The 22,659-nt window shown below is 39.0% G+C and overlaps 1 protein-coding gene across 1 annotated transcript in view; it reads left to right on the top strand.

Annotated features, from left to right (window-relative positions):
- The window catches only part of SEC24C (SEC24 homolog C, COPII component), a 30,584-nt gene extending 8,285 nt beyond the window's left edge, over positions 1–22,299 (top strand). The window contains exons 5-24 of the mRNA XM_010169651.2: positions 63–512; positions 1,803–1,933; positions 3,251–3,319; positions 5,091–5,202; positions 6,062–6,189; positions 8,854–8,992; positions 12,015–12,130; positions 13,368–13,492; positions 13,764–13,955; positions 15,021–15,114; positions 16,325–16,441; positions 16,926–17,096; positions 17,480–17,576; positions 17,866–18,011; positions 18,503–18,641; positions 19,449–19,567; positions 19,968–20,147; positions 20,806–20,997; positions 21,426–21,515; positions 21,959–22,299. Of these exons, the coding sequence (XP_010167953.1) occupies positions 63–512; positions 1,803–1,933; positions 3,251–3,319; positions 5,091–5,202; positions 6,062–6,189; positions 8,854–8,992; positions 12,015–12,130; positions 13,368–13,492; positions 13,764–13,955; positions 15,021–15,114; positions 16,325–16,441; positions 16,926–17,096; positions 17,480–17,576; positions 17,866–18,011; positions 18,503–18,641; positions 19,449–19,567; positions 19,968–20,147; positions 20,806–20,997; positions 21,426–21,515; positions 21,959–22,099 (2,948 nt within the window). The 3' untranslated portion in view covers positions 22,100–22,299. The remainder of the gene's footprint in view (positions 1–62; positions 513–1,802; positions 1,934–3,250; positions 3,320–5,090; positions 5,203–6,061; positions 6,190–8,853; positions 8,993–12,014; positions 12,131–13,367; positions 13,493–13,763; positions 13,956–15,020; positions 15,115–16,324; positions 16,442–16,925; positions 17,097–17,479; positions 17,577–17,865; positions 18,012–18,502; positions 18,642–19,448; positions 19,568–19,967; positions 20,148–20,805; positions 20,998–21,425; positions 21,516–21,958) is intronic.
- Positions 22,300–22,659: the final 360 nt, after the last annotated feature.

The raw sequence follows: 22,659 nt of genomic DNA, 5'->3' as shown, positions 1-22,659 counted from the left end.
CTTGCATCCTCATTATCAAGAATAGAAGAAAATGTTGTTATATCTTCTTTTCTTCTTATCAGGTCCCCCAACATCGGTTCCCCCAGTCTCAGGAAGCTTTAGTGCATCAGGATCTGGTCTCTACACACCTTACACTGCGAGCCAAGGACCCTCTCCTACCAGTGTGTCTCAGGGTCTTCCTTTGGCACAGCCTCCGTTTCCCGGTCAACCAATATCAACTCAGCGTCTACCTACTCAAGTCCCCGGTTTTGCCCCACCTCCCTCTTCTACAGGGATTGGACCTTCCTCTTACCCTCCTACCACAGGTGCCCCAAGGCCACCTGCCATGTCAGGCCCACCGCTGCCTGGGCAGACAGTTGCTGGACCACCAGCCTCCCAGCCTAATCACGTGTCCTCACCACCACCTCCATCAACTATGTCAGGGCCGCATCCTGGGCCTCCCATGAGTGGCCTCCATGGGCCACCTCCTCCCACTCACCCTCCTCAGCCAGGATACCAAATGCAGCAGAACGGTGAGTGTTTGTAATGTAGGAATTGTAAGTTATGTGTATTCTCTGCATGCTTAAAACTGAGAACTGGATTTCAGGTTTCTAACTTGCAGCCTCCTGGCTGCACTTCAAAGCTTCCCTCTTGTTTTCCCGAGTTCACATCTGAAGGACAAATCCAAAATAAACAATAGGACGTGTCATTCTAAGATATTTGTAACACAGGTTTTAATCAGATTAATGTAACTAAAGGAACCCTAGCTTACTTGGCCAGAAAGTTGTTTATCAGTGCCATACTACTACAAGAATTTGTGATCAAAATTTTATTATGAACTTTAATTTGCTGTCTGCTGCCTCATTTGTTCAAAAGTAGAAATTTGAAATCCTGGAAAACCTTCTTATCTTTTTTAAAAAAAAAAAAAATTGTGGGCAGTATGCATATACAAAGTGCATGAGAGGAATTGTTAAATGTTGAAAAGGAGTTGCTACTTCTTCTTTAATTCACAGAACTGTGCTATTTTTTCTCTTTGTAGAACCTTTCGCATTTTGTTCGTGCTTAGAAGTAATATCAGTTAAGCTTTCTGAATTATAAACAGTTTAGGCTGATTTTTAATCAATAACATTTCCAGGTAGTTAGGCTAAAGTAATCTTGTGCAAGTGTCAGGATTGAGACTCCCGTACTCCATGCAGCTTTGCACATCTGGCCAGGTAAATTACTTAAAAATATCTGTCCAAATTGTTATGAATTGTAAAAACACTAATGGGGTAAATTATGCTGTTATTCCATAACTGACTGAAGTTGTCTAAAGTAATATGAAATTACTTCAGGTAGTTACAAAACAAGAGATAATCACACGTTAACCTATTACTGTAATTTCAGACAAGCCAAAATTGCCCAAGAGAACTCCTTGCATACCTTTTAGCTTGAGGAGCTGCGGGTCATCCACTATCTATTTTGCAGTTCTGTGCACTTTCCATTAGGCAGTTCTGCAGTTTAATTTGTATGTTCATTTTGCATAATCTTAATGCATATTTTAATCATATTATTCTAAAAATAGTATGTAAGCCTGAAAATGTAGTTTCCTTAAGCATGGTTTTAAGGAGGACTATATCCATCAGTTTCTTGGATCACTGATAGAGGTGTACAGGTCTAAGCTGAAACACTGTGATGAATGTGTTTAATCCTAATTAAACTGAAAAGCATGTGCCTTTCCTTTTCTTGTTTTTTTTTTATGATGACAGGAAAAGTGGGAATTGCCTAATGAGGAAACGCTTAGTGTTAGCCATTGTTTGATTTTGCTGTCCCTTTCTTGTAAGGTTCCTTTGGGCAGGTGAGGGGTCCCCAACCAAACTATGGAGGAGCCTATCCAGGAACACCAAATTATGGAAGTCAACCTGGACCACCACCTCCGCCAAAACGCTTGGATCCAGATTCCATTCCTAGCCCTGTAAGCTTACTTTATTCTTACCAATGTGAACTCTTCCATAGTGTCTTTACATGAAACAGACAAAAGCCAAAACTGAGAACAAGTTTCTTGTTCCAAAGAACATCAGTCTGTTTTCCTGCTTACTTTTCTCTTGTATATCCAGCCTCAGTCTTTTGTTATGAAACAGTATTTTTCTTGGTGACTGAAGAAAGGCACTGCATATGCAAATCAATGCTCTCATTCCTCAGTTCTCTTTCTGTACTGTGTTAGGTTTTGAGAATCCTTGAGGGCTTTGTTTAAGCTTGTTTCTACATTTCTGTGTTCTTGCTTAATGACTTTCCCAGGTGAACTAATTTCAGGTTTTGAGGTGACGATCTATGAACTTTATGTTCCATGTTTAAAGTATGGTTAATAGGAGAAGATTGTAGTGTTTTCCCTTTTCCTATAATTTGTCAAAAAGCTAGTTAGCATTTTTGGGGGTCATTAAATCATGACACTACTTCAGTCAAATATGGACAACTTCTCAAATTGGGATTCTTTCAGAATGAGGGTTCTGAGAAAGGATGATCAGTCATATGTAGTGGTTAGCAACGATCAGTGATGTGTAGTGGTTAGGGACGATCAGTAATATTAAGCCTGGCAGTAGTATTGCCACTAGTATAATGTACTGTTCCTTCCTTCCACTCCTGCTGATGCTGTTCTGTTATTGTCTCAAAAGGTCACAGTCATTTCATAACAGGAAACCTTTCCAGGGCAGAGCTTACAATCAGCTTACTTCAAAATTATAACAATAATTTAGTCTTGAGTTACATCTTAGATCTGGACTGGTGCAGTTCAGAAGTTATTGCTATTCAAAGAAGATAATCTGTTTAGACTCCAGGTTTACCTAAAGTTTATGACTGTTTTTGTTTGGTTGTGGTTTGGTTTTTGGGTTTTTTTTCAGAATATAGGTCTTTAATTGCTTACCTGTTTCTGTTCTTTTCCACTAGATGAGATCTTAAATGGCTTGTGTCAGTTGTCTTCATTTTAGCATGTTCTTAAAATATAAATCACCAATTTCTAACCAAAATGAGCACGTGAGCTACTACCTCTTTTAGCAATGTGTTCAGAGCCCAAGCCCAATATCCTGGCAAGGCTGGTTTTGGGGTTGGTGTATGCTACAGAAGCTTATGTTTCCTGTTGCATGAATGTATCCAGATGTATCTAATTCCAGTGCTAGAGGTTTGGGTAGAGAGAAGTAACACTTTTACTTTTTGTTTTATTATTCTCTTTTCTTTTTTTCGTCTTCTTTTTTTTTTTTTGTGGCACTCTTTATTTTATTTTTTTTTTTAAAAAAAGCAACTTAATGAGCTGCCACCTCAGCAGAAACCCAGGCACAGAATAGACCCAGATGCAATTCCTAGTCCAGTAAGTGCTGCGTCTGTCAATTATAGTCTGCGTGTTGGTGACCATCTGTGCATGCCTGAAACCTGGACTTCACTTCGCTAACCCTCCATCATTAATCCTTTACCCTTTCCTTGCTGTCTTCTGCTTGCTTATCAAAATGAGTAACATTACACCACAAGAGGTTGTTAAAATCTTCTGTGATGAATGGTGAGGCAGTAGAAAGCAGACTGTTTCAGAAACAGATCATGAAGAATGTTTCCCCTTCACTTTGTCTGATATTTAGAATATTTCCTTCATCAGATTCCAACTGGTATTTTCAGTGTAAATCATTAGTTTAATTGTCCATACAATGTGTGTCTTGTGTTAACGTACACACAGCATGAGCTTTTGTAACCATGTTTTTCTACCAGTTTTGAGCAGAATTTGATTACTGATCTTGTTAATATACCAGTACTGGGCTAATGCTTTGAAGTTCTAAAATTGCAGATGAACTGTTTTGTTTTGATGTTAATTCCTGATATAAAACTTCTTGTAGATTAATATGAGGCATGGGGAGCTGTAAACATTCTCTCATTATCTGTGCTTGTACATAACCATTAAATTTTGAATTTAAAAATTTAATGTTTATGTGTAGAGAATCTTACCTAAAGAACGAAAAAAGCAGCTACCTTTTGGATTGGAAGAAAAAAAAAACCAAAACACATTCAACTTTGTTACCCTCTTATCACTACTTCCTCACTGAGCTAAAGTTGGTCATATAACAGGTACCACTGGTGAGACCACCAACATCAGTCAGTTTGTAGACTTTTGAAATGGGACTAGGTTTATCCTAGAGTAGTCACTGGCTGATGCTATGGGAGGCTTTCTGCTGGCAACTTGGAATAATTAGTGAGAGAGTAGGACTTCTGCCATGAAAAATTCTGCATTTCACAATTTAGTTGAAGCAAAGGCCTGTATGTTTGATGGCAAAGTAAGACCAGAAGAATGATTGCTAGCTTTAATGCTTTCATTCAAGCACCAGTATGGAAAAGTAGTTAAAACTGTGTATAACTACAATTTTCTGTTCTTATGCAAAGATCGGTGGATATTTTAGTCAAGTAAAACTGTTTAATGTATTTCCATTATCTTAAGCATGTTTGCATTAATGAAGAATTTGAAATACTGAGAAATTTAAAATTTTTACTGACTCTGTGAAGTTTAAGCTTGCTTCATTGGCAAGTCTATTGAAACTTCACTTTCCACATCCCCAGAATTCAAATCACAAACTCTTGAGCACCATGGAGTAATGAAGACTTCCACCTAAGCTTGCAAGCATCTGTATTTGGGTCAGAGTTACAGTGATTAGAAATAAATGCTTACTATGAAAACAGTGGCAACATAACAGAAAGGAGAAGCCAGGTTATCTATAGAACTTCACACTGAGGTGTGCAGAAGCTTCCAATTTTAATTTGGCTAGGACCGGTATACAGGGGAATGCTACCAAAAATTCCTTTCTTGATATGTGTTTGGCTTTATGAGTTCACATCAGGCCTTCAAACACAAAATATGCTACTACTCAAAATACTGGGGCAAAAAAGCTGTTTGCAACTTGTAATTTATTGTTAGTCACTGAGTACTATAAGAAATCAAACTGAGAGGTGACTGCTTGACAAAACTTATTTGCTTTAGACTTTTTATTTTTAGAGATGTTTGCCTCAGGTCCCCTTTTCACTGCCTTGCAGATACAAATTTTGTATTTTACATTACTTTGAAACTAAGCCTGCAAATACTAACATGGTGTTTTCCATCATAGATTCAAGTGATTGAAGATGACAGAAGTAACCGTGGGTCAGAACCATTTGTCACTGGAGTGAGAGGGCAGGTCCCACCTCTTGTTACTACAAATTTCTTGGTCAAGGATCAAGGTAAAATATTTTTATTTTTCTGAACAAACAAACAAAATACAAACCCCGAAGATTCAGTGATGGAACTATCCATGTCTTTAAAGGAAGAGTTTGAGGAACTATTTCAGTGGCTGGGGATGTGTGTTTTACCAGCAGAAGCTTAGTTTCAAGTCCTATGTTGCTTTGATCTCAATGTAGATTCTCCTGATTGTTTGGTAGCTAGTAACCAATTTGCAAGTAAAAAATATTTTCCAAGGCAGGTACCTGGGACCAGCATTAGCAGGGATATCGGAAAACAACAAATGAAGAAGTTCTTCTGTAGAACTATATCAATAACAGTTAAGAACTGAAATTTACTAGCAATGTCATTTGAATTGGACTGAGAACTGTATTTTTTTTAAATAATGAGTAGGATGTCAATTGGTCCATGGGCTTCATAGCGAAAGGATGTTTCATCTTCTAATTTCCCATACTTTGGAGATTTTATACTCCCTTAAAATTTCAGAATCCAATTCTACAATCAAATGCTTTACTCTTCAGCCAAAATTACAAAATCAAACAGTAGAAATGCTGAGTTTTCTGTCTATAATACATTTTAGTCTGCAAAAAGAGTGAAAGGGGAATGCCTTTTTAGAGGTTTAAGTTGATGTGGAGTCAAGTTGATTTGTTTTGAGTTAAGGGCTTTTATTATACATAGTTCATCATAAAGAAGCATTTTGTTTGGACTTCAAGTTTTGCATAGATTGAAATTAATTGATTGTTTAGATAAGCTCTTAGCCTCTGTGGCTTAATAACGCAACTGAAAGTACCTTTATTTCCGTTCTTGAATATAAACTTCACTTGCACTGAAATTTGTGGGGATTTTGTCTTTGTTTCCCAGGTAACGCAAGCCCCCGCTACATAAGATGTACATCTTACAATATTCCCTGCACCTCAGACATGGCCAAACAGTCCCAAGTTCCACTAGCTGCTGTCATAAAACCACTGGCTACTCTACCCCCCGAGGAGGTGAGAACTGTATACAGAGTTACATATGGACTGTGTGCACTCTGAACTCATCAGGAGAATGCTATTAGATGACAACATTTAACAGATACCTTGAGAAGGAACATTTAGGTAACAAAGTTTAGGTAAACAGTGATTCTTCCACAAGTGTGTGGTAGAGATCTGTAAGGCAGAAGAATGTTGTGTTCAAAACACCTAATAAGATTGATTGCCCTGATAATTTCAGCTTTTTTGCAGTAACTGTCAAGCACTGTGACCAAATGACCAAAATACTAGGATGGTCACAAATATATGCACTTGCAGATGATCTTAATTTTTCTTGGTCTAAAGCATTTAAATGGTTATTAATCACTGATGTTAAGTCTTTTCTAGGATGTCAAGTTGTGGAATTGGATGAGACTGTGTTAAGCAGCACTGGTTAAGCCATCTAACATACATGCACAGCACTGTGTGGGATGACAACACAGGATTGAATACTGGGCACTGCTGTGCTACGCTTGCACTTCTGCCCTTGTTCTATGCAACACTTATTTCCTTCTAGGTGTAATCTGTGGCTAGCTAGCCTTTTTACCCACTCTGTCTGGTTGCTGTGAACATGAAAGCTTCAAGAATATTACAGAACTAGACTTTTTATAAAATATTCTAAATACTCTGGCTAGTGTGTAGTGTTAGCCTGCTTGGAACAGTGACAGAAAGACAAAAATGCTTTTTAAATTTGAATGCATATGTTTGCAGTATTCTGTGCCCTGTTAAACTTTAGCATCTGCTGAGGAAAGGAATATCCTCTGGACTTTTAAGGGTGTTTTTTTCCTCTTGCATTTCATTAATATTCCTAAACTGTTGTTTGGATTTTGAAAATTGGTTTGTGATAGAACTGAGTTGTGACATTAATTCCTGCATTGCTGTATTTTGCCTGGAGTTTAAAAGGAGCACAATAGGAGAATGTGGTCTTATTTGAGAAACCTGGAGGCTTGTGGAGCTGCACACTTTCAGAGAAGCTCTACAAAGAAGTAGTTGTTAGGTCTACTAACAAACAAACGCTTGTGATATCCAGAAAAATTATGGCTAGGATTGGAAAATTGTCCTGGAGACTGGTTAGCTTCTAGCATTGTAAAGTTCTCTATGGCAAGGACAAACTCCCTGTGGAGGGGCCCTTCCAACAGATCTTCATCTGTTCAGCTGTTGAGAGTAGTAAGACGCTAAATAGAGCTAAAGTTTAACATATCAATAATGAGAGGATAAATGTCCCATGAAAATAACAGCATTCAGATAAATCTGGAATATATAAAAATTCAGCACCTGGTTGCCAGATATAGGACCTTGCCCTGTGTTAGTGCATAATTCAGAAAACAAAGTCTGAGGCTTCAGAAGGAAATATCTCTGTGCCTTCTGGGAGTAAGTGGTTAGTGACAAGTTATTCATAGTACTACATGTTTACAGCACCCTTGTAGTTTGTTTGCATGCATGTTATTGGAGGAGAGGCTGAGGAAAAAAGCGTATTGTGTGGAGGTATAATACCAACATTGCCTGGCAGTCAGAAGACTTGAAATTTTGTTTCCTCTGATGATGTCAGCCTGACGGTAGGAGCTGAGAAACGCAGGCCATAAAACCATTGTATTGTCAATAAATTATTAGTGGGTGGAATGAGATCTGTGGCATGAAGAGGAAGAAAGTGGCTGGAGCATTCGCTCAACTTCTACTCAAGAAATATGTTGTCTCTTAAACATGGTGAGAGGTTTAGGGTAACAGAGAATTAAGCCTGGACACCTTTAGTGTGAGAAAATTTAAAAGTAAGTAGTTAAACTTTATTTTGAGCTAGATTCTTAGTTATGAAAGGTGCTTTGAACTATGAATGCAGCTTGTAGCTTGCACGAGTTCTGCCTTAATCATTTTAAGGTGCTTCCTGCTTGTTCTGAGGTTGAGAAGCTGCAGAAGTTGCCACGCATCTTATTCTGGTTTGGCTGCTAAAAGAATGTATAATCAGTTCAAAAATGGTATCACTACCTAACTGTTTTGAGGACTTGTTATACAATGGAGTCAAGACAAGCAGAACTTGTGGATATACTGTATTTCATGGTGGACTTAAAAAATAAGTCTTATCAGCTGAAATTTTTTAAGATAGTCTGCATGCTCTGTTCTTGAATATATGGAATGTGATGACTGGTTTCTATTTTGTCAAAAAACTTACTTTTTACAAGGAAAAATATAAGTTGCTTTTAAAACACCCAGCCTGTGGTGAAATGTAAATCATATGCTCACTCCCATGAGGTTATCACAGCCATTCTTTGCAAGACTTCAGTCTTTTGTGTTTACTTGGGGTATTTCTGTACTGTGCAGTGTCGTGCTCCTGCTAGAGCTCATTCTCCTCCAGCAGTCTAGTATACAAGGTGGTGCAGGACCATGCAGAAATACTTGTTTGTATCTAAGTAGGATAGCCCATTAATGACTGCATCCCCCAGAGAACTACTGTGCCGGAGCTTGAGTTGAAAACCATTTATAAAATACTCATTCAGGCTTCCCCCACACCCTGCACTCTCTCCCACGGCTGCCAAAATGCTAAATCCTATGCAGTGTACACGTAATAGTTTTAAGGTCTGCAATATGTGTGGTCACTTCTTTCTCATCATCATGTGACCTTTCTTTTCTGTTTTTCACCTGCTTCCACAGACCCTTCCTTATTTGGTAGACCATGGAGAGTCTGGTCCTGTCCGATGTAATAGGTGCAAGGCTTACATGTGCCCTTTTATGCAATTCATTGAAGGTGGAAGGAGGTTCCAGTGTTGTTTCTGCAGCTGTGTCACTGAGGGTAAGGTTTCTTCTGGAAACAGTTCTCTAGGCTTTATTGGAGTCATCTTTGAACAGATACAAGCAAATAATCTTTATCATGTTACGATCATTTATAATGTATAGTGTGCTTTAATGTGTGTTTAGTCTTGTAAAAAAAATTCATTCTCAAACGTGTTCAGTTCTCAGTTCTGAAATTATGTTCAAATTAAGTAGGTGTTTATGTATTACAGGATTATGGTACTAAATTTTTAACATGAGGTACTTGTAACATAATGTATGGTGGTTTGAAAAACTATACTATTTTCCAAACTTACATTTTTCTATGACAGACTGAGATGTACATCTACTCAGTAGCATAAGTTAAGACTTTTTTTTTCTGCTTACAAAACCTGCTTAAGCACTGCTTAGAGATGATATTGCAGCTAAATCTGCTAAAGCTGAATAAGAGTGCCAGTTAATCTTAGTTGCTCTTTAAATTCTTATAAAACATGCTTCCTTTTAAACAGAAGTCACTATGTGCACATGACATCTGTAGATTTGTTTTGAAGGCACAGGAGAATGTAAGGTACAACAAACCTCATGGTGATATTTTGAGTGTTTCATTTGATAACACTGACGGCTTTTAATGGACTATTTGTTCTTGTCACCTTAGTTATGCTGTACAACTGTTTGTACAAACAAGTGGGAAACTGATGATAGTTAGAAATGGCCAATTTTAAAAAAACTTTTTTGTCTGGTGATTTTCAGCCTGCATGCACTCCCTGTCCATGCTCACTCAGCAGCTGTATGAATGACTGTACCTGTAACAACTGAGCTGGGGCAGAAAGGGGAGGGATGCTCAGAGTCTGCTGATGAAAGCAATGCTGTGAAAATACAATGTAGTTGTACCTAATACTTGAGAATAATTTTTGTTTTCTCTGCAAAAGCAATCAGATAATTAGCTTGTACTGGATGTGTATTTGGAGAGGAGTGAAAGGTGCTTATATAGTCTTAATCATATCGCTTTGTTTTCTTTAAAACTGTTGAAACTTTGAATGTTTAGAATAATTTAAAGGTGGAGAATACTACCATTACAGTTCTCCTCTGGAGCTGTATAGGCAGCTGTAGCTGGAATACATTTTGTCACCCTAGCAATTCTGCAGGAGAGACTCTGCCATGGTATTTCTTGGGGCACAAGGGAAACGCTTTCTTTGTTTCTACAATTGACCTCTGTAGGCAGAGACTTAGCTTAATTCCTGTTTCTTTCTGTTGCCTGGTACCAGCACAAAAATACTGGGCACTGGGCATGTGGCTACGCTTTGTAGTTGTACAGTGTTGTAGCCTGTAGTTTGCCTCAAACTCTATTGTAAGTTACTACTTGTACGAGATTGATATATTTCTCCTTTGGACCAAATCCTTCAGAAGAATCCTAAGAGCGTTTCTGATTTTAAGTGTAAAATGAGACTGTAAAGGAGATTCAGGAGAGGTACACAGGCCTGTCAGTCTGACCTTGGTGCCAGGGAAGGTGATGGAGCAGATTGTCTTGAGTGCCATCACACAGCACACACAGGCCAACCTGGTGATCAGGCCCCGTCAGAATGGGTTTATGAAAGGCAGGTCCTGCCTGACCAACCTGATCTCCTTCTATGGCAACGTGACCCGCTTAGTGGATGAGGGAAAGGCTGTGGATGTGGTGTACTTGGACTTCAGTAAAGCCTTTGACACCATTTCCCACAGCATTCTGCTGGAGAAACTGGCTGCCAATGGCCTGGACAGGTACACTCTCTGCTGGGTTAAAAACTGTCTGAATGGCTGGGCCCAAAGACTGGTAAATGGAGTTAAATCCAGTTGGAGGCCAGTCACAAGTGGTGTTCTCCAGGGCTCAGTGTTGGGGCCAGCTCTGTTTAACATCTTTATCAATGATCTGGATGAAGGGATTGAGTGCACCCTCAGTAAGTTTGCAGATGACTCTAAGTTGGGCAGGAGTGTTGATTTGCTTGAGGGTAGGAAGGCTCTACAGAGGTATCTGGACAGGTTGGATCAATGGGCAGCAACCAACTGTGTGAGGTTTAACAAGGGCAAGTGCCGGGTCCTGCACTTGGGTCGCAACAACCCCATTCAACACTACAGGCTTGGGGAAGAGTGGCTGGAAAGCTGCCTGGCAGAAAAGAACCTTGGGGTGCTGGTCGACAGCCAACTGATTATGAGCCAGCAGTGTGCACAGGTGGCCAAGAAGGCCAAAGCATCCTGGCCCGTATCAGAAGCAGCATGACCAGCAGAACCAAGAAGTCATCCTTCCCCTGTACTCAGCATTGGTGAGGCCACACCTTGAATACTGTGTCCAGTTTTGGACCCCTTATTACAAGAAGGACATTGAGGCACTGGAATGTGTTCAGAGAAGGGCAACGAAGCTGGTGAAGGGACTGTAGAACAAGCCTTATGAGGAGCAGCTGAGGGAACTGGGGTTGTTTAGTCTGGAGAAGAGGAGGCTGAGGGGAGACCTTAGCACTGACTACAACTGCCTGAAAGGAGGGTGTAGTGAGGCGAGTGTCTTGTCTTTTCTCCCAAGTTACAAGTGATAGAACAAAAGGAAATGGCCTCAAGTTGTGCCAAGGGAGGTTCAGATTGGATATCAGGAAAAATTTCTTCACTGAAAGGGTTGTCAAGCATTGGAACAGGCTGCCTAGGGAAGTGGTTGAGTCACCATCACTGGAGGTATTTAAAAGACGAGTAGATGAGGTGCTCAGAGATATGATTTAGTAGTGGACAGGTATGGTTGGACTCAATGATCTCAAAGGTCTTTTTGAATCAAATAATTCTATATTTCTGTGACTATACGATGCCACCTGGTGCATAAGACAGACTGGAATCAGTTTGTGTTTCTTGGCTTTAATGATGTTCTTAAATTGCATGAATGTTTTTAGTAGTACTCACATGCTAGCACAGGGTGCTAGCTAGCTTTCCTAAAGTTTTGTTTGAAACAGCTGTTGTCATGTTAGCTCTCTCGTCACAGTGTTTATCATGGGTATTTTCACTGAGCTTAATGATTTTTCCTTCCCCAGTGCCACCTCACTACTTCCAGCATTTGGATCATACTGGAAAGCGAGTAGACTTCTATGATCGACCTGAGTTATCACTGGGGTCTTACGAGTTCCTAGCAACAGTTGACTATTGCAAGGTACAGTAGCATGTGGTTATTACTGTGTTTTGTTTTGCTTTTAAATAAAAGTAAGAATTTTATTTTTCCTAAAAGTAAGAATGACATGAATTGTTTGGGGCTGCTTTCCAGCTGGCAGAGGTAATTAACAGCATTAATCCAACCCACTTAATTGTGTAAGATAAAGTGCTTGTCTGCTTGCTTCCCAAAGTAGAGGAAGTATTGATCACACATTATATGATTTTGTTACAGCTGCCTCTGTCATTCTCTTCTGGAGCCATATAAGTAGCTATAGCTGCTGTTACTCAGCATTTCTGCAGGAGGGACTCTGCAGTGTGGGCAGAAAGATAATGTAGAGAGATTCAAGAAAAGTACAATAATAACTATGCAATGTGCCACCTGTCTCCTAAGACAAACTTGACCTGTTAACCTTCAAATACAGCCATGGTGGTTAAAAACAAGAATAGAGTGGAAATATATATTGTCAGAGCTGGTTCACTTTTAAATTCAAGATTTAAATAATAATTAACTTCTAAGGAATAGGGAAAATGTGCAAGGTGTTCATTAAAGCATCTTACATCTCTGCTGAAATAAATGCTGGGGAAAATAGCTACCGAAATGTTGCAACTTTATACTGGTTACCTCCTGATGGCTCAGCTCTACTTTGAGTTAAGGGAAAAAACAATTAACTTGCTTCTAACTGTGCAAGAAGCAATTTTAATTCAAACAAGATGTGATCTTCCCAGCTTTTTTGAAAGTTCTGCTGTTTTGCTTTTGTTCTATGAACTTCTTCCAGTATGCCCTGTTGACTGAAACAAGTTTTACTTTCCAAAAGCAAACCTGATATTTAAGTAGAAGGGAAAAGCTGCAGCTCTCAGAGAGGAAAGTCTTTTGCTTTATATTGATGAAATCAGCTATAACCAATCTGGTCAGATTCCAAAGTCTTGGGAGACTTCCCTGTCCACTTTGTCTGGCCAGTCATGTAACTGGATGATTTAGTTGTGACTAGCCTGTTCTTCACTCAGCAATGGCAAAATCAGTCTAGGGCATGTAATACCAGTCCATTTCAAGCACAATGTGCTTACATGTCTGTTAGTTGGGCAAGGATGGGAGAATGATCTGAAGAAGCAATTACTGCTCACGAGTAGAAAAGCACATGAAAGCTATTAGAGTTTTGACCAGCATTCATTTGGCCACAGAGCTGTTATGTGGGCTGCATTACATGACCATAATGTGACTTCTTTGCTCTTTTCCACAGAATAACAAGTTTCCCAGTCCACCTGCTTTCATTTTCATGATTGATGTGTCTTACAATGCTGTGAAGAGTGGCTTAGTGAGGCTAATATGTGAAGAATTAAAGTCACTCCTAGATTACCTGCCCAGGTAGGTATATTGTATACTACTGTAGCCAGTTAAAATGGGGGAAACACTAACGTTTTCCCTTAAAAAAAAAAAGATAGAAATTAAAAAATTATTTGATAATCCTATCAAGCTTTTCTTCAGAAAAAGGCCAAGCAGAACATCTTTCTGGATACCTTTCTATGTGAAAATAAATTTTCCTTCCTTGCATTTTTCCTTTATCTCTTACTGTGTTAGGTTCTGTGTATTGATTTCACTATCTCCTTAGATGTGAAGGCAAGTATGTCTCTTACAGGGAAGGCAACATGGAAGAATCAGCCATTCGAGTTGGCTTTGTCACCTACAACAAAGTATTACACTTCTATAACGTGAAGAGCTCACTGGCACAGCCACAAATGATGGTTGTCTCAGATGTGGCGGATATGTTTGTGCCACTCCTTGACGGTTTTCTGGTGAATGTGAATGAGTCCAGGACAGTTATTGCCAGGTAATAGAAACTGATTTACAATGTGTGTAGTAAACTTCTTGTTTGGTAGACTCAAGTGTTGTGTTTAGAAGTGCTACATTCACTGCTTATTTGTCTGTCATGTTATTCACCTAGAAGTCACTCCATGTATTTTAACTTCCTGTACTCTTTGAGATTAAGTTGGCAAAGTAGGATAGTAAAATTCACGGGGTAAGGGTGTATTTGGCTTAAAGTCCACCTTGGTAGAAGGTATGCATGTGTGTGTGTGTGTGTGTGTGTGTGTGTGTGTATATATATATATATATATATATATATATATATATATGGGGATTTAGTGCAGAAGGGCATGTCTGGGGAAAAAAAAACCCAAAACAACTAGAATGATGTGGAGTGAAAGTAGTAAGAATACTGCATCACCTTCTTTAAGGCAACTGCCTAAATAACTGTAAGCTGAGACAACAGTGGTGTCTAATTCTGGTTCTGTGGAGAAAACTGAATGGATGGGATAGAGAAGATAAAATCTAGAAGGAAAGAAAGAGAGATTAGCAAAGCTTTGGCAAACTATTTAACATGGTACTTGAACTGTAATTAAACTATGGTGTGTAGCTAACTGCTTTTTTTGGAACTAGACCTGGCACTGCATGTTTTTAAAGAAAATTTCTAGCTTGTTTTGTAGTGTATTAACAAGAATAAATACAAAACTGTGGATTAAACCTAATAATCTTTTAATAGTACACAGGATGCTTGGCACACAAAGGCCAAGTGTCACTAGTTTTTCCTAAGAGTTTACTTGCCTATATATTGGAGTATGTTAAAAGAGCAGGAATACAGAAGAGCTATTGAAGTAGGCATCAGTTGCAGCTTTACAGCAAACACTGAGGGTGTGGGTGAGAGAAGCCAATGAAGAATGACAAAGCATCATTTTTTTCACAGATAAACAATGAAATGTCAAATACTGTAAAAATTATGCAAATTTACAGACATGTTAGGGACTTGTGTTTAAATCACCTCAGTCATAACTGCCACTGTGTAGCTTTTCCAGTTACATGGAATCTTGAATTCCTCCTTTTTCTTCTTTTTTTCTAGTTTGCTGGACCAGATTCCAGAAATGTTTGCAGACACAAGAGAAACAGAAACTGTTTTTGCACCTGTGATTCAAGCAGGGTTGGAGGCACTGAAGGTTAGTAAATGCATTGTCATGGCAAATTGTTTTCAGCCTGAGTACTCTGAAGTTCATTTTTTTGCTAACACACACTAAGACGACAATTCTGAAGTTTTTCTTAAGTCTCCTTGTGGTAGATGTGCTACATGTAGGAAATACTTGGCTTGTTCTTCAAGTGCATGTACCTCTGGTTCTAGGTAGCTACCTGTTTGTTCTCTACCCAAGTTTTTTTAGTAATTTTTGCTCAAAGTACAAGATGTGGCTTAATCTCAGCTGCCTGGCTGGGTTTTGCTTTGAGCAGCTTACGGAACCTACAAAAAAACCTCAAAAACCTCTCCAACATTAAATCTGGGTGCTGAAGTCTGTCATGTCTCATTGAGGAGTTCTGTAGCATGGTGTCTTTCTAATCCTGTACTTAAAGCTCTGGTGTAATCTTAAATAAAAGGAGAGAATGCAATCTGTTGCCATTGCCCACACCAATGTGCTAACCAAGTAAACGTTTCCTAAAGTTCTTCCATTCTAGTACTTCATCCAGATACTTACATGGATGATCTAACTCTGACCTGTGTATACTGGTTGAATAGATTGCCTGTATGATTCTGTCCAAAACTGTTCATGTAGCTCTATTTGCCTGTCATGTAAGTCCCTAGAAGTCTGTCTTAAACTCTGTTTTCTTGACAATTGTTCAATCAAGAAATAATATAAATTACTAATTGATTGTTTACATACTGCATGTGTCAGAGAAAATAACCTACTAAACATTGGCTAGTGTTGACATAGATTATTGATTTAAAATTAATGATCCGTTGAAGCTCGGATTACAAAATCCTTTGCCATTTCTGTGACTCTCCCTTTTCTACAAACTCAGTAGCTGCAATCAGAAAAGAAAGCATTCTTAACAAGTTTGTGCAAAACCTTTTGTAGCTGAGTCCTACTTACTGCTCTGTGTCTCCTTGGAGCCAGTCCTTTTCTCCCTGCCATGGAACTAACACAGGTCCAGTAGAACTGAAATTTGCTTTTCTGTAACTGACCAGTAATCTGTGCTCTCTGTGGTGGATACTACTGAAGTAACCAAGTGATCGCTGAACCTGTGAGTCTGATAGAGTGCCTTCCTGACATGAAGCAGTGATGTAATGAGCATGCTTGAATGCTTGTTCTTGAATCACAGTCTCCCTTACAATTTTTATGAACACTTCTAACCTGCACTATTGCACTTACTTTCCTGCAGGCAGCTGAATGCGCTGGCAAGCTCTTCATTTTCCACACTTCTCTGCCCATTGCAGAGGCCCCAGGGAAGTTAAAGAACAGGGATGATAAGAAACTGATCAACACAGATAAGGAGAAGGTAATAATAACTCACATGATGTTTACGTTACAGGTCTATATTATACTCTTTATGGAATAGATTTACTCTGAAGTAACATTTTTAGAAGTTACAAGGATTGCACATAATATAGCCATCCTAGCTAATTATCTTTTAACATTGCACTTTTATCTTCTCTTCTCAAGCAGAGCTTTGTAGACTTGACATCATAAGGACAGCTCTGGTATAAGAACAAGAGGAGAGAGGTCTAGGCTCTTACACTGGATAAAGTCCCATAGCTGGGTTAAAGTAAATGTGCTGAATTTACAGTTAAAGCAAGATGTGTAGTAATTTTCGGAATATTCAACAGTTCTTCAAAGGCAGGGTCAGGAGGAATTTATATGATCCTAATTTCCCTGAAGAGAGACTTAAAGTGTAAACGTGTATTGACTGTTATTATAAACTGGATCTTACTTTCATTTTCTTACCACAAACTTCTGATCTCATCTCTCACTTCCTTTCTTAGACTTTGTTTCAACCACAGACAAGCTTTTACAACAACTTGGCTAAGGACTGTGTGGCCCAGGGCTGCTGTGTGGATCTGTTCCTATTTCCAAACCAGTATTTGGATGTGGCAACACTAGGTGTAGTAACTTACCAGACGGGAGGCTCCATTTATAAATATGCGTATTTCCAGGTAAGAGTGACACTGACCCAGACTGGTATTTGATCTAAATGAGAATTATTGCTTAGTTATGAGTTCTGTTTCATAGAGTGAATCATAGTGAACAAGTACCTCTTTGGAAATAAATTGCTACTTAAATTTCAAGATTTTCACCAAAATAATTTTCTTAGCTTTATGTCTTTACACAAAATATCTTTTAATAACAAAAACAACAAGAAAAGCTATATTGTTATCTTTCAGCACAATATTTTATTAGCAGGGCACTGAGCCCTGTATGATGTCTGATTTTTAGAGTAAGACTGCAGGAGATAGTGTCTGTTTTAAATCACTTCATGGTTTGTGGAGCAGCTCAGAGTTATGGGAGTGTGCAACTTGAATTATGGCTTGTGTTCTAGCTGGAGGCAGACCAGGGCAGGTTCCTGAATGACTTGAGAAGAGATGTCCAGAAAGAAGTGGGATTTGATGCTGTAATGAGAGTGCGCACAAGCACAGGTGGGTGTTAGCGTGAATGAGTCTTAATAAATTTACCACTTCAAGCATGTCATATGATAAGGAACAGATTATTCCCTAATTTAAAACATGTTGAGACTATGCTATGCAAAAAGCTCTGCTAAAGCTTTGAAATTCTAAGACTTTTTTCAAGACTGAGAAAAGATCCCTGCGGAAATCTGTTGAGATAACTTAGTGTCACCAATTACAGGATTTTCAGGACTCCAAGAACTGTCTGCCTTGTTATTCTGTTGAAAATTGTGGTTCATGTTGGAGTTTTTTGGTTTTTTAGGTATTCGAGCAACTGACTTTTTTGGAGCTTTCTATATGAGCAACACAACTGATGTAGAGATGGCAGGTTTGGACTGTGATAAAACAATCACAGTGGAATTCAAGCACGATGACAAATTGAGTGAAGACAGCGGTGCACTTCTTCAGGTGAGGGAGGGGATTTTCTAGGAGAAAGAAGTGAGCTGACAGTTTAGAATTGTCAACAAAACTTTGTCAAGGTGGAACAAAGTCTCAGCTGGGAAAAGTGCCAGTTGCAGAAGAGGATGGGGTTGCTCTGAATTGAATTATTAGACACTCCTTCAAGGAACTGTATGTTCTTTTTTTTTCTTTTTTTTTTTTTTTTTTGCCCCTTACTTGTACCCTTTATCTTTCAGCATGTGTGATCTCAGGGTAACCTAGACTGCTTCAAACTACAATGTTTTCCAAGACCAGTTCCCTTAATACAAAGTGCTAACATTGCTGTTTGTTATCTTTCATTGACCCTGATTTTTAGCATATGCTTTTGGCTTATTGTGCAAGTCTTTATTGTATTTGTTTAGGCATCTGAGTCCTAGTTTTTAATGAAGTATGTTCAAACCTTGCCTTTCTTACCATATCAGGACCTAATTTTTCTATATCCTGTCATTTGTCTCCTACAGTGTGCCCTGTTATATACAAGTTGTGCAGGACAGCGACGGCTCCGCATTCACAACCTCTCCCTAAACTGTTGCACGCAGCTTGCTGACCTCTATCGAAACTGTGAGACAGACACGCTCATCAATTACTTGGCTAAATATGGTAAGGGTAAATACAGTAACAAAAATGACAAACTTTAACTGCTGTTAAAATGCCTGTTGTCATCCAGTGACACCTGTTTATTCTCTTTGCATCAAATGTCAGGTGGCAATCCTGATAATTCAGTCATTTATGGGAAAGAGCATAAAGCTGTGGTGATAGTATTGTCGCTTAGGATGAGAGGTACAGATAGAGGCTGTAGGCTTATCCTTCATACAAATTCTTGTCTAATTTTTTTTAATAGATGTTTGTATTGACAACTGTCTGAATTCATCCTTGTATTTATTTCTGGACTATTTTAGTTCGTTCTTTAACTGTTCCATATTTTTGCTCTAGGAATATGAAATGGTGGCCTTTTCTAATAGATCTGGCTTAAATATCATACTCCTAAGCATTGTATGCTATTTACCCTTTTTAGTTTGCAGTAAAAGCCTACAAATCCAGCAGAGGTTTAGAGTTGTGTGTGCTTATTGCCATTAAAATGTACGAAACAGTAAATTTTCAGTATATTAAAGAAAGATGTCCAGGCTATAAAAGGAGTTTTTATAGTACCTCATGCCTTCAAGTTAGGACTAAGTGTATTTTAAAGTACATGGAGAGTTGAAGAATATGTATTAAAACAGAGTAAATTAGCTTCTTCAGGTCTTCAGTAGGAATGTATCATGTCTTTCCCACAAGTTTGAAGAGGAGAGAAAAGACTTTCTTAAACAATAGTTGTTTAGGTTTACTGTGTGGAAGTAGTATTGGTTTTTTTTACTGTTCATGAGCGATCACTTGATAGCCATCCACCTCTGTCCTCTTTCTGTGCAGCATATCGTGGAGTTCTGAGTAGTCCAGTGAAGACTGTACGAGATGCACTGATCAACCAGTGTGCCCAGATCCTAGCTTGCTATCGAAAGAACTGTGCTAGTCCTTCTTCTGCTGGCCAGGTAACCTCCAAAGCTTTCACTTGAATCACAGGCTTGGTTATTAAAATGTTATGAGAGCACCTTCCTACTTCACCTACTAAAAAAAAAATATATATATATAAAAAATCAGTTGCTTCGCTCAGCAGAAATTTGCAAAGGGAAGACTCGGAGAAGTAGAGAGACTGCAAGTAAAACTTAGTGGAGAATGGCTTCTTGGACATCTCTCTGGAGCCCAGGAAGCACTGCCCACTCCAGGGAGAGGTTTTATGTTACTTTTGCAAGTTCCTGATGTAATTAGACGATTGGCTTTTGCTCCTCGCAGCTGTACCACGCTTCGTTGGTTCATGCAAGCCTTGTTTTGTCAAATATAAGCTTATTCAGCAAGACAGCTGATCAACTTCTCTCTGCTTGTGACTTGTAGCTGATCCTCCCTGAATGCATGAAGCTGCTTCCTGTGTACTTGAATTGTGTGTTGAAGAGTGATGTCCTTCAGCCTGGTCCGGAGGTCACAACGGATGACCGTGCCTACATTCGTCAGTTAGTCACATCCATGGATGTGGCAGAAACAAATGTTTTCTTTTATCCCAGGCTTTTGCCCCTGGTGAGTAATTCAGGATATTCTTACCACTTGAGACTTGCTGTTGTCTTGACTCGTCGTAAGGACTGGCATTTATATTTTAGCAAGGGAAAGTGAATTGAGAAGGATTTGGGATCTGCTGTCTGTTGGGATACTTCACTTAATTCTATTTGGTGATAGATACTTTACTACATCTTGTGAATTTGCTGGGGGATATTTTTTCCTGAGCTGTGAGCACATGACTAGTAGCAAAGAATACACTTTTGACCCTTTCATAGGCTTTTAAAAGTCCTAAAGCTTCTTGTAACTTTATGTAGTAATTTTCATCATTGCAGGGTAACTCCACATACTATTGTGACTTTTCAGTACCATAGTTACTGGAATAACACTAACAACCAATTACATTCCTACTCCAGGGCACAATATTGGAACTACAGTGTAATTTCACAGAGACCTTGTGTTCTCTTTTGTTGACCTGGAGTCTCTGATCTGCTTCTGTGTCACGTTCAGTAAGAAAAGTAAGCTAAGGAAGATGATACTTCAGTCACAGCTGTTGCAGTCTTATGAGTCCTAGAAATGAGAAAACCGTTAGGGTCTTAGTGGCAGAAATTTTCAGGACTTGATAAGATGTTCTTTTTTATAACTTTGATTTTATTTTATTTTTTATTTCACTCTAAAACAGACCAAAGCAGATGTTGACAGTGACTCCTTGCCAGCAGCAATCCGGAACTCGGAAGAACGTCTCTCCAAGGGTGACATATACCTGCTGGAGAATGGGCTGAACATCTTTGTGTGGGTGGGAGTCAACGTGCAGCAAGGCCTGATCCAGAACCTCTTTGGAGTGTCATCCTTCAGTCAGATTAGCAACACCTTGGTGAGCTGGATGGCAGTGTGGGAGCTAGTGTCTGTGATAGTCACCCAAAACTTAAAACAGTGAGAAAGCAAGTTGAGAAAATAGTGTTAAATTTTTCATACTAGGAACAAGAGAAGCACAGGTATGTGAAATTAGTAGAAATGTCCCTAGTCTGGGCATGTCGGCCATGCTTTTGCCTAGCTTTGTTTGACAAGCCCGACTTCCACTGACGGTGAGGAGAACAGTTTGTATGTAAATGGAATAAATAATTTACCTTTAATTCTGATATCATGGTATATTCCCTTTTAACTAGTTGAGGTCAAAAGAGATTGTATGTTAATGAGGGTAGATATATCTCTACCCTTAAGTAGTAAGACAAAACTGCTGAGTTTTGTTTAATGTTGCTCTACTTCACGTGACTAATGGGGATTGGATATCTTTCATTCCAGAGTACCCTGCCTGTCTTGGAAAACCCCTTTTCAAAGAAAGTTCGATCTATTATTGACATGCTTCAAGTGCAGAGATCCCGCTACATGAAGGTAAAAATGTTGTCTCCCATTTGTAGCTTTATATCCTCTTCCCTTTCAGCAGAGCAGGTGATGCTTGCTAACACTGCAGTGCTGAACTTATTCTTCCTGATCTCATAAATGTGATTCAAACATAAAGTTTTCAAGGACCTGAAAAAAAATTTGTTACTAGTTTCGGAGTTCTGTGTTTACTGTAGTTCTAAAACTAACTTTTTTCAGACCTATTATAATATATTAGTGCACAAGCCACATACATGGATGGTATTTCCCTCCTATTTAGAAATGATTTAGACTTAACCCAGCTTAGTTACAGAAGTCAAAACACATAAGCCATGTATGCTGTGATTCTGGTTATCTGTCTTTGGATTTTTGAGGTATTTAGCTTTTTGCTCTTTTTTCCAGTAACGTTAATTCTGCTAACTACTCACTGTTGGTTTTGTTCTTGTTTTTTGTAGTTAATAATTGTGAAGCAAGAAGATAAGCTGGAAATGCTATTCAAACACTTTCTAGTGGAGGACAAGAGCCTGAGTGGGGGGGCTTCATATGTGGACTTCCTGTGTCACATGCACAAGGAGATTCGGCAGCTACTGAGCTAGAGGAAAGCCTGGTGATGGAACTCAATAGTGACATTTCACTCTCCACTAACAACCTGATCAGAAGGCCCAGTGCCCTCAAAAAGGACAACATAGAAATCTTGTACAATTCCATAATTTTTAATACACCTTGCATAAGCAGAAACCCTTTCAACCTCTCCCAGTCCCCTATGAGAGATGAAAAAATTTCCTGGTGAGGGCTAGAAAAAAAAAAAAAAAAAAAAAGGCCTTTGATACCAGGTCTTTTACTTTTATCTAAATTGTTTCCTGTGCTTGGCAGGAGTTCACCCCCATACCCCATGCTCGCTAATCCTGTCGTAATGAATGTAGTTTTTTTCAGTTCACTGTACATGATTCAACATTGGGTGAAAAAGTGATAACTCTTCAAAACTTCTGGTAGTTGCTGTGTATTTTTATGGGTGTGTGTGCATGCTCCAAGTGTGAAGAGGATGCACAGGTGGAGAGGACAAAAGGCAGGTCAGGTGATGGGAGCTGGAGCAGCCAAACATTCTGTGTCCCCTTCTCTTAAAGAGGGAAACATGACATTGCAGAGCACAGGTGTA

The sequence above is a fragment of the Antrostomus carolinensis genome, unplaced genomic scaffold (assembly GCF_000700745.2).
Source record: "Antrostomus carolinensis isolate BGI_N321 unplaced genomic scaffold, ASM70074v2 scaffold46586, whole genome shotgun sequence".
Classification (NCBI taxonomy): Eukaryota; Metazoa; Chordata; class Aves; order Caprimulgiformes; family Caprimulgidae; genus Antrostomus; species Antrostomus carolinensis.
This window is presented reverse-complemented; position numbering and strand designations above follow the sequence as displayed.